Source organism: Manis pentadactyla, chromosome 14 (assembly GCF_030020395.1).
Source record: "Manis pentadactyla isolate mManPen7 chromosome 14, mManPen7.hap1, whole genome shotgun sequence".
In the NCBI taxonomy this organism is placed as follows: Eukaryota; Metazoa; Chordata; class Mammalia; order Pholidota; family Manidae; genus Manis; species Manis pentadactyla.
The window spans coordinates 1062689-1074347 of record NC_080032.1 but is presented as its reverse complement, the minus strand read 5'-3'; the positions used below and the strand labels follow the sequence as shown (position 1 = coordinate 1074347).

At 63.3% G+C, this 11659-nt stretch overlaps 1 protein-coding gene across 1 annotated transcript in view; it reads right to left on the bottom strand.

Moving 5' to 3' along the window:
* Positions 1-247: 247 nt before the first annotated feature.
* PYGB (glycogen phosphorylase B) overlaps positions 248-11659 on the bottom strand; it is a 58776-nt gene continuing 47364 nt past the window's right edge. Inside the window, exons 13-20 of the mRNA XM_036908715.2 lie at positions 10636-10737; positions 9853-10000; positions 7023-7081; positions 5362-5503; positions 3670-3877; positions 2396-2530; positions 1669-1735; positions 248-858 (exon numbers count right to left, since the gene is read on the bottom strand). Of these exons, the coding sequence (XP_036764610.1) occupies positions 706-858; positions 1669-1735; positions 2396-2530; positions 3670-3877; positions 5362-5503; positions 7023-7081; positions 9853-10000; positions 10636-10737 (1014 nt within the window). The 3' untranslated portion in view covers positions 248-705. The remainder of the gene's footprint in view (positions 859-1668; positions 1736-2395; positions 2531-3669; positions 3878-5361; positions 5504-7022; positions 7082-9852; positions 10001-10635; positions 10738-11659) is intronic.

Genomic DNA, 11659 nt, shown 5'->3' with positions numbered 1-11659 from the left:
GGCCGGCCTGCTCCCTGGCTCACCTACCCTTCCCACCCACTGTCCAGGCCGAGGGGAAGGGGGCTCTGTTCTGGCCCACTGTGTCCTCCGGACCAGGTGGTTGCACCAGGGGATGAGGGAGGCCCTCTGGGGCACGGCAGGGGCACAGGCCTGAGCACTTGGCCTCACCCAGCAAAGTCAGTGCCCCCGACACCCCAGGGCTGCCTCCCCAGCACACAACTTCAAAAACACAATTTAGTTGCTAAAACAAAGTTCAGCCAGTTTCATTTCCTTGTGAAGTTAATTTTCTTTTTAAGAAGCAGAACCAAGCTCACAGTGCATCACCAGCCTTGCCTAACCAAGGCTCCCTCCTGGGCCTTCCATCCGCCCAGTGCGGGACCATGTGGCAGCCGTGAAGACCCGGCCTGGGGCCCAGCTGGACTGCGGAGGACCAAGCCCACGCCAGCCGGCCACTGCAGACCCAGAAGCTCAGACTAAAAGCTCACAGCAAGGCACGTGCGAGGCCTCTGAGGAGCCTCTGGTGGCACCCCCTCCTCAGGGTCGGGGCTGAGGCTGGGCAGCAGGGTCCGGGCCGGGAGCTCTGCTTTCATGCAGGAAGTGGGAGCAGCTCATTCTCAGCACGCCCTTCCTCACCCCCGAAAGCCACAGTGCCCTCTGGGCCCTCCCGGAAACGGCCCTGGGAACGGCCAGGTGGCGCCTGGGCACCTAGTCCCTGGGCAGGTTGGGGGGCGGGATCTGCAGGTCTGAGGGCTCCACGCCCCAGATGTCGCGGGCGTACTCCGTGATGGTGCGGTCACTGGAGAACTTGCCCGCGCAGGCAATGTTCCTGATGACCTTCTTGGTCCACTCCTTGGGGTCCTGCAGGGAAGCAGAGGTGGCTCAGGCCCCACGAGCAGCCCTCGGGGAGCCTGCCTGAGGGACGTAACCGCTCACGGAGAAGGCAGCCCCATGGGCCAGAAAAGGCACCAAACAACCAGATGAAGGACCAGGAGCTTGAGACCCCAGCCCCGAACTGCTGTGCTCCACGAGGGGCCACCAGGCACCCTGGTGAGTCTTTGCCACGAGGACCCGGGGAACTGGCGTCCTGTCCTTCCACCTAATGCAGCCAGCCCCAGGAGGGGCCTCCCGGAAGGCAGGCTCTCCTGAGGCGGCAGGAGGTGAAGTCCCCTCCCACAGCCCTGCCGGCCACTCAGCTTTCCAGGCTGTTTCCTGGGCCGGGGCAGGGGTGGCAGTGCCTGCTGGGGTGGTGGGGGCCGAGATAGGCGAGAAATCAGAAGCACAGACCCCTCAGGCCTCGTCTAAGAGCTACTAAAACGGCCTGGGGACATGGCCCCTCTGTCCTGACACCTCCACAGTCACCGGTTCCTCTCCCAATGCCATCCTTGGGGGGCACAAAGGCTTGGGTGCACCTGGAAAATCCCAGGGAAGGGAATGGAAGCCAGCATCAAGGGACGCCTTCCCCCTCCCCAAGCTCAGGCCCCGGGTCTTCCCATGAGAGCGCAGGTGGACACGCCCAGGCCACCCCAGAGCAGGGGCAGCAGGCCCACAGGCCCCACACCCAAGATGCAGGTCAGCTCAGAGCCCCCAGCCCCCTTCTCCGGGCCACTGGGTGGACTGTGACCTCCAAGGAGGGCCCGGAACAGCAGGACCACCCTCACCAGCTCTTACCCGGTACAGCTGGTCCACCCGGGCCTGGCAGGCCACATATGCTTCATAATCCGCAAATACCTTGAACCTGGAACGGGAGATGGGCAGCCAGTGGTCAGGACATCAGGCCCTAGGCATCCACGTCTTCACATTCTGGGGGTTAGAGCCACGTGGCCACAGGACTGCTCTGTAAGCAACACCTGTGTCCTGGGGGGACAATTCTGGGAAAACCTCACTTTAACCCAACATCCCTTTAAAGAGACTAGTGTGCTGAAGCCCCCTCCCTGTACACATGGCCAGAGCTGCTGAGGCTGGGAGGCGCCCTGCCCACTTCACCTCCCCAGGGAAGGGCACACGGTGGTGACAAGCATCCATGCAGCTGTTCTCAGGCTGACCCAGGCCGAGGACTAGTGATTAGGAGAAGGGTGGTCTGCCCACCTCCTGGATTGCAGACCTTGGCAGGGCTGAGCTTCCTGGAAAATTCTGGGGCAGCCTCGCCACTGCCTCCCCGAGGGAGGCATCTCCTCTGACCAGTCATGGGATCCCTTGGTCACTCCCACCCAGGCCGGCCAGTGCGGCTGGCAGGCCCCTCACCATGCCAAGCACAGCCAGGGACCACCACAAGCTCCAGGCACTAGGGTGGCTGAGCCTCCACGGTGGGCTGGGTGGGGAACCAGCCTCCCAAAGGCCCCGGCTCTGCCCCAAGCGAGAGGCAGTTATCAGCTCCAGGAGGCCTCGCCTGTCCTACCTGTCGTGGTTCAGCAGCATGTCGACAACACCCCTGAAGCAGTCTGGGTCCTTCGGGGAGAAGAAGCCGCTGCTGACCTGGTCCACGGCCTGCCTCAGCTCGGGCAGCCGGTCGTAGTACTCTTTGGCATTATACCTGTGGGGACGGGCAGCGTGTCAGCACCCTGCCTCCAGGCCGCACCCCGTGTTGGTGCCGGGCATACCCTTGGCCCAGGGCTGTCCCTGCCCCAGACCTGAGGCCCAGCCCCTCGGTCAGTCCCACCTGCCCGTTCCACTGTTCACAGAGACGCAGCCATCAGGCGGCCTACAACAGGTCCAAGAGAGGGCCGCACAGGGGCTGTCATGCTGGGACCCCTGCCCTCCCCGCAGCCCCTCCAACTGCAAAGGAGACAATGTGGGAAGCCAGGCAGGAGACACAACAGGCCTTGGCTGCCAGGGAGCCCAGGGGGGGGAGGCACATGGGGACGTGTGTGTCCGGGGCAGAGGCGCCAGGGTGCGGGAGGGTGCGTGGAGGGCACACAGAGGGGGCTTCTGCACTGACTCTTCAGGCGACGATGGGGTTTCCCCTGGCCGCTGCCCCCAAGAGTTCATGGCAATGAGGTGACACTGTTTTCTCCCCTTATCACTCAGAATTAGGCAAGGGCCAGACTCCCCAGGAGTGTCCTCATGGTCGTCGAAATGGGGAAAGGCTGAGGGTCCGTCACAGCCGTGGAGATGGGAGCCCCGACCTCTACGTGGTCTGAATCTGGGACCAGTCCTGGGGGCAAGGGGCGGCTGTGCAGGGCAGTGACGTGCAGATGCCAACGAGTGGGGGTGCCCACTGCAGGTCAGTGACTGCTCACAGCAGGCCTCGGACATCAGGTCTGAGCAGGGAGGGGACCTGCCAGAGGGGCCCTCAGGACTCTGTCCTGTCTTTGCAGCCTTCCTGTGAACCTCAGACTCTTCCAAGACAAAAGGGCTGGTTTACAAAGGCAGGAATCCTGGCAGTGGGCTGCCACACATCCCCAGACATGCCCCTGTGCCTGAGGGCCCCCAAGACCTGGCTTCCTACCCTTCTCAAACAGTCTGGACCCCTGGGCTGGGCCAAGCTGACGAGGCACAGAGCAGCCGGCGCCCGCCCGGGCCAGCCTCTGGGGTAGTCGTGCTCAGATGGGAGCAGACTGGACAGGCATGCCTGTGGCCACTCCCCACCCCCCAAGCGTGGAGACTGCCCTGGTCCTCTGAACTGTGGCCAGGGTGCCGCTGTGCCCCCAGTAGCATGAGGGGAACACATACCCTTTCTGGTCGAGGGCCTCCACGTCCTCCACCTGCAGGCCGAAGATGAAGAGGTTCTCAGCCCCGGCCTCCTCTGCCATCTCCACATTGGCCCCGTCCATGGTACCGATGGTGAGGGCCCCATTGAGCATGAACTTCATGTTGCCTGTGCCCGAGGCCTCGGTGCCAGCGGTGGAGATCTGCTGCGACAGGTCTGCGGCGGGGATCACTGCCGAGGGGCAGAGGCATGTCAGCCATTGACCCCCACGCTGGGCACCCCCCAGCGGTATGGCACCACCTCCACCTGCGCTCCAATGAACCATGGCCCTTGGTACCCCAGGGCCAAGACTTGGCACTGCCAGGGCTCCACTTCTTGGTCCAGGGCAGCAGGGGGGCACAGGGTCCAAGATGGGCTGCCCCCAGGTGGCAAATGGCCTTTGTTCTGGAATCTTCCATTGCCCAGAGAAGCCCTGGTCGTGGTTTGTTGGCATAATTCCCTTTCACCCCCAGATCACTTTTGTCTTAATCACCCCACAAGTCTCCTTAGGTCACTTCCAGAGGAATCTGGCGTTACAGAACCAGAGGACTAGATGGGCTGGGCAACCTTGCACTCACATGCGTGGGGTTTCTGCGTGCGGCACCAGGCATCGCCGGTCAGGACGGCGGCCCAAGCACCGCAGTGCCAAGGCCCCTGGTGTGGGCTCCCCAGGCCTCCAGACACAGCGGCATCAGTCCCACCCTGCCTGGCCCCCCTGCTCCCACGTCCCTGGCTCGTCCACAGAGCCGACACTCCTTCCCCGCCCAGCTGGCGGGCACTGGGTCACCACCGAGCACAGCTCTTCGGCGAGGTCAAGCCCAGGTGCCAGGATGGAGACACAGGCACCACTGGCCCCTAGACAGCCTGACGGCAGAGGGGCACACCACGGGGACCCCGACACTAGCTCGGGGGACCAGACTGGGACCTAAGGATACCTAGAAACCAGCCAGCTCCAAATAATGGTGAGGAGGGGAAATTCCAGGCAGCAAGGGCCGTAGGATGAGTTAGAAGCCACCGCAGACCAGCCACATCCCAGCCCCTGGTTCACACACAAGCCATGCAGGGCTCAAGGCAGGTTCTGGGTGGGCCAGGAGAGCCCCAGGAGAGGCGGCATGTTGGCTGCACAGCGCTGCGCGGGCAGAGCACGGACAGCAGCAGCCTGACAGAACAGAGGTGCCGGAACGCCAGGCCCTGCCCACCGTCTGGCCAGCAAGGCCCTTCTTTCCAGGGTCTCTGGAAGCAGCCAGTTTGGAGAGGTCCCTGTGCTCGAGGCAGCCACGCCCCCAGGCAGCACCCCGTCTGGTGATCTCCCGGCAACCCAGAAGTGGAGTGGCCCCAGACTGAGCTCCCAGCTGAGTGGGGCTGGGGGGAAGGACAGCAGAGGCCCTTGAGAGCACACAGGTGTGGGAGCGGAGCTTCCTCCCGGGGAGGAGGCTGACTCGGGGCACAGCCTGCCAGCAAGAGCGAGCCCCAGGAGGCAGCAGGCAGCGGTGAGGAAGTGGAGGCCAGGGGCGTCTGAGGCTGGGAGTTCTCTGCACTTGAGGACCAGCACAGCACCTCCCTGAGGCCCCTCTGGCCGGGGAACCTGGTGTCGGGGCACCTGGTGTCGGGGCAGTTAATCAGCCCAAGCCAAGTGGGGCGGGGGCATGGCCTATCTAGCGGCCCCCGCGGGCTACCTTTCTCGGCCAGCGACACCCGGTAGTTCTCCAGGAAGATCACTTTGAGCCTGTCGCCCACAACTGGGTCGTGGTTGACGACGTCCCCGATGGATGTGACCAGCTTGATAATCATCTTGGCCATGTGGTAACCGGGGGCTGCCTGGAAAGGAGCGGGAGGGCCGGAGGCTCGTGGAGGAGCGGCCCTACAGAAGGGCCGAGCCGCGCCTGGGTCCTGCGCACGCCTGGCAGGCGGCCCCAGAGAGCCCACCCTTGCGGGGTGCAGCCCCTGGCTCTCCCTGGCTCCCGCCCTGCTGTCCACGGCGGCCACCTCACCCACGGGCAGAAATATGCCCGCCTCTGGCCTGTTTTCTGATTCCAGTCAGTTTTTTAGAAATGAAAAGATGGAAGAAACAGGATTTTAGAGCTGACCAGCAGCTCACAAGACATAAGGGGATGAGACACATGTCAGGACACCCGGGGGGGCATGCGGCCAGAAGCACCAGCCTGGAGGTGCGCGAGCCAGTTCTGTGACAAGCTGTGGGAAAGGAGGGCAGCCCACAGGAGGGAACAGAGGGGCAGCAGGCAGGCCCCTGCCAGCATCCCAACTCGGCTAGAGGCCCTGGCAGCCTCACTGTGGAGCTGTGATGGCAGTGCGGACGTTCAGAAGAGCCCACGTCTGCAGCAGTTTGGGAGGGAAATCGCGAAAATGTGAGACATGATCAAGGGTGAAGCACTGTCACGTCTGTCGTTTGCTTTGAAAAGATCCTGAAGTCTGGGGCAGGGTTGTCAATGTCCTGTAATTCCTCCTTTCTCTGAGGCTTGAAATTTTTAATAATTAACATTTCAATAATTATCAGTTTCAAAACTGTTTGAAACTCTCTGTGAAATGAGACCTTAGAGGAAGTACATCCCCAGGCAGTGAGCACCGGGAGGCTGACAGATGGCGGGCACTGGGGGGAGGGCAAGGGCCGTGCTGGGGGGTGCACTGCCCTCTGCTGCTGGGCGGCCAGGGGCCAACCAGGACTTCTGTTCACTTTTGTATGTGCTGAGACAGGGAGACGACAGCACCTGGGCGCCCCCCAAAGCAGCTGCACCCAGAGTGTCCTCACACTGATGATGCCCAGGCTCTTGAGAGGTGGCAGAGGGTGGGGACACGGCCCCAGAGCACAGAGTGCGATGATAGGACACGCCAGTGTGCAGTGCCATACTCTGGGGCCCCAGGACGGCATGTCCGAAGCTTGTGCCCCAGTAATCCTGTGAAACCAGGCCAGGCTGAGCCCAGGGTGGGCACACACCTGGTTGATGCATCAGCTATCAACCTGTGTCCCCTCAGTGCAATGTGGGGAGTGAGTCGGGCAGCACGCCAGGGCCTGAGCAGCGGGCACAGATGAGGAGTGTGGAGCAGCCAGCAAGCTTCCATGGGGACTGCCCACAGGGCGGGGCCCCCTCGCCCACATGCTGGGCAGGCAGGGGTCCCTCCTACTGCTGAGCAGATGGACAGTGGACTCACTCAGCCGCACACCTTGGGCCAGAGGCCATCTGCCACACCATGCGTGCCAGCTCCGAGCCACCCCAGCATCCAGCGTGGGCAGTGGGCGCCCAGGTGGCCCTGCCTAGGAGCATGGTGGTTTGCACATTCTGGCTGAACTCCAAGCAAGAGCCAAAGGACATGACCTCACCTTGCCCCCAATCATGACAGTCCTGGGCACAAAGTCCTTGGCTGGGTCCTTCTTTATTCCTGCAGGACAAATCAGAGATTCGAGTGAGGTGAGCAGGGCGGGACATGCCCCTGCCCTGTGACACACTGTGGTGACCGCGTCCTCAGAAACCAACCCGGCCCCTGGGCCCCTACGTGCCCACCATGGACTCCCCCTTACAGAAGGGGAGCGAGGCCCCCGGTTCCGCACCGTGTCCCGGGCGGAGGAAAACCCTCCAGCTCCGGGGCTCCTATGGGCTCACAGGAGAAGCCGCGCCTGTTTCCGGAGCAGCCCAACCTGAGGGCCTGCTCTGGTCTCACACTAGTCTTCAAGGCCCTTGCGTGACAAGCACTTGAAAAAGAGATGGCCCTGGGACAGCGGTGGCGGCACCGCCAGCCCTCGAGACCCCAGGTCCCCTGCTTCCTCGCTGTGACTCGGGGGCAAGAGCCCCTCCCGAAGCCCCAGCCCAGGGGCAGATGGTGTCCCGCTGGGGCGGCCAGCCCGCCTTCAGCCCCAGCAAACTGGGGGTGTCCCTGCTGGCCAATGGCTTTCAGCTGTGTGTGGGGGGGGGTTGTCCATGCAGAGGGCGGGAGGCGGCCCTGAGGGACTCCCCAGCGAGCCGGGACCACCCGTGGCAGTAGGGAGCGGGGCTCATCCTGACAGCAGACTTGAGGTTCTGGGCGGGGCTGAGCTGAACCTGATCTGAATCTTCCCGCCTTCAGAAATCAGACAAAACAACAAGGAGAACAGGTAAATAATAAACAAGCTACATTTTCACCAAACCAGGGAAGAGAAACATGCAAACTCCAGATCACTGAGCAAGTTCTGCCCGGTCAGAGGCTGGGTGGGGGCCTGGGGCACGAGTGAGACAAGTCTGGGGACCCAGCCTCCCCCGAGGGGGCTGTTAGCAGGGTGCGTGTCCTCAGGTGACAGGAGGGCAGACCTCATCAGCCCCTGTCCTTCAGGGAAACCTGGGAGCCGGGGCCTGGGGGGCCTCTCAAACCAGCCCCACTGGGAGCCAGAGGAGACAGAGTCCTGGGGAGGAGCCCCGGGGCGCCACAAAGCCCCTGCAGCGCGTCCAGGGCAGCACAGCTCGGTCAGATGGGGGTGCCCACCACGCGCACAGCTGTGCAGCCAGCCCTGGACGGTCTCGGGCCTGTAATGGCTCTCAGCGCGGAAAGGAGCCCCCAGAGCTAGAAGTAAGGCCCTGGGAAGAGGGGGCAGGCCAGCCACACGGCAGAGCCATGGCACACACAGGCTGCCCGACTGTGGGAGCCCAGAGGGCGGGGCAGGCGTGCAGGGTGGCCAACACCCAGAGACCCTCAGACGAGGGAAAGGCAGAGCCCCGGAGGAGACCCGGGGCAATGGCACCGGACCAGCATTTCAGACACGTCTCCAGAAACCTTCCGAGAAATAATCCAAGTACCAGCTGAGCTATTCCAGAGAGCACCCTGGGCACCAGGGAAAAAGGACCACAGCGTCAGCACAACCCAGCCCAGAAGAACGAGCACAGGCGGCAGACAGCTCACTCAGGAGCCCGGGATGCACGGCGCCCCAGCCTCCGACGGGGCAGCGTGGGGCCCAGGGGACGTGCAGGAAGAAAACATGGTGAGAACATCGCCCTCCAACCAGCCTTTGTGCTGAAGGCGAGCCAGGACTCGGGATCCTAGGCAGGAGGGCTGGACAGTGTGGCCCCATCCATCCACCCCCCAGGCGACTCCGAGCCAGGACAGGGCGGTGCACAGGCAGCAGCAGGCGAGTGAGGCACAGCCCAGGCACATGCCGGGCACACGCCGGCCACTGTCAGGACAGCTGGACGCTCGGGGGCCTCCACACGCCAGCAGCCAGGCAGGAGTCGGGCGAGCGCCAGCTGCACGAGGGGCTGCAGCTGGAGGAAGGGGGTGCTGGGCAGCTGCCCTGCTGCTCACGAATAGGACCAGTGTGGGGGCTCAGGGACACCTCTGGGGGAAGAGGGCAGGACTCACGGTGCATCAGAGAAGCATGCCGAGAAACCAGAGCGAGGTCCCCCACAAGCTGCCGCCCTAGCCCGGCGGCAATGGCAGCCCCGCAGCCCTGCCTGAAGGCTCAGGGTCGGGGAGGCAGTGCTCAGCCAGGGGTGCCTCCAGCCTGCACTGCTCAGCCACCTCCCAAGTTAGCGCCTCTGGCCAGGCCTCTCTGGTAACAGACCCGGGAGGAGCTTTTCGGTTCTTCAGTTTTCAGAATCAATATTCTCTTCATTACAGAATTTTAAAAACTAAGTTTTTTCTTAAGGTTTTTTTTTAATCATCTTTATAAAGCTGGCAAACATCATGTTTACTTTTAGGGGGTCTTTAATTTGCTTGCATAATTAAATGCCCTGAAATAACTTAAGGGACCTGTATAAATTCAGCATATGCTTTAAGGGCCTGTGACAAGTGTCTCTATGTCACTCGAGATGAGTCTAAAAGACTAACGTAAAATCCAGCCTTTGGGTCCCAGGGAGCCCTCCTACCCCACCGAGGCCGCCTGCTCACAGCTCGGGCCACGGCCCAGGTCCTGCAGCCCTCGGGCGCTTCTGTGCACCTGCCTCGTGGAGCTCAGGCCTGTCCCCAGCCACCCTGGGGGCACAGCTCTGCTATCACCCCTTTGTAACCACTGACACTGAGCAGCCAGAAAAACACGGGGATAATGCTTAACGTCAATGTGCAACGTCACACGCCGCCCCCTCCCACCCAGTCAGCCAGAGAAGGGCCTGGTCTAGGAGGGGCTGGTGAGCAGGAGGAGGCCCTGCCGCCGGGCCCCGGGGGCGGTGGGGGTGGGCACGCGCACGCACGGTTGTACAGCGTGATGACGTGCAGGCAGTTGAGCAGCTGCCGCTTGTACTCGTGGATCCTCTTCACATGCACGTCAAACATGGAGGCAGGGTTGATCTTCACCTTGTATTCCTTCTCCAGGAAGGCAGAAAACTTCAGCTTGTTTTCCTGGGGAGGAAAGAACAAGGATGGGTGGATGGCTCACGGGAATGAACCCCATGAGCTCCCCGAGGTCATGTCCCAGGAGGGCTGCGAGTGCCTCTGTCCCCTGCCACCTCTGGGGTGGGCAGACGAGGTCAGGGCTGAGGGCGGAGGCCACACCAGGGGAGTGTGGTGTGCACCAGGAGCAGCAGGAGTGAGAAGCAAACCCGAGGGCACCTGGCTCGCAGGAGGGGGGCAGGGGACGGGATACACGGAGGTCAGCGGTGCGGTGTAAGAGCCAGGTGGCTGGGGGGGTGGGCGGCTGTTTCTGGGCCGCCAAAACCTTGTGGCACAGGGGGGTGGGGGGCAGCATGCCCTCTCCCGCAAGGTGGCACGCTTGGTCTGGAAGGCCTCTGTGGCCGGCCCTGTAGGGTACAGCTCCCAGGCCGCTGAGCAGATACAGGGCACAGATGCAGGGTCTGAGCCCGTTACTAGGTGCTTCCCTCCAGACAAGCTTTCTGGGCAGAACCTGGGGTGAAGGGATGCCAGGGCCACTCTGGGGTCTGTGTGCACCCACCACGTGGCCTCCATGAAGCTGGGTGCGGCCCCCGGCTTGGAGCACGTGGGAAGCTGCCCCGTGCTGGGCAGGCCCACACGGCTACCTGCTTGACCTTGGCCACGTCCCTGATGAGCGCCTCGTCGCGGATGAATGGCAGCAGACTCCTCAGCTGGCTCAGGTTGGTCAGGAAACCCTCCCCGATTTTCTGGGGAATTGTAAGGGGACATCCAGTTTCTTGCTGTGGACCCACCCTCCTCAATCTGCTCCCTGCCTGGGGCTTGGCCCCGGGCCCGCAGCTGTCCCATGGTGCCTGCCTCTCAGGAGACGCACGGCACCCGTGGCCAGGGGACCACAGGCTTTCTGTGGCCGTGCGTGTGCCCGACCGCTCTGCTGGTGGGTCCCAGTCCCATCACAACAAACAGCCGAGCCTCCCTCGTGCCATCACAGGCCCAAACCCTGGTTGCGACCATGGCCCAGCAGCCCCTCACCGCCTGAGCCCATCGCCCACCATCCCCAGGGCCTTGCACCCCCAGCCCCCCTTCCTCCAGCCAAGCAGTGGTCAAGTGCCCCCACATCTGCCTGTTGCTGACGCAGGATCAGGAGGGAAACTCCAGGCCCTCAGATGCCTTGGCTACCTGCAGCCAGTCCTCATTCTGCCGCCTGCCTGGCCCTGGGGCACCATGCTCCTGTGGCACAGGGTCTCAGTGTTGGGCCCAGCCACCTCCCTCAGCTCTTCAGGTCCCGGCTCCACTGCCCCCTTCTTGGGGATGCTGCCCCAGGCAGGCAGCGTCACCCCGCACCACCCCTCAGCCACTCACTGCAGGGGCGAGCACACCGCCTGCCTGGCACCTGAGGGCACTGGTTCCCTCCTGAGGGGGGGCTCTCCAAGAGCACATCAGCAGCGGCTGCATCTCTGCTCACGACCTCCTCGGTGCCCATGGCTACCGCTGGGCCAGCCCTTCCAGAAGCCCAGGACCTCACTCCTGCCCTGCACAGGCCACAGGGGCCACCACCCGACTACCCAGCCCGGACCAGCGCTCCCACGTCCAGGGGCCTCAGCTGGAGCACCCACTGCCAGTCAGCACAGGGGAGCAGCAGGGGCGGTTCTCCCGGTGCCCACGGCCCCC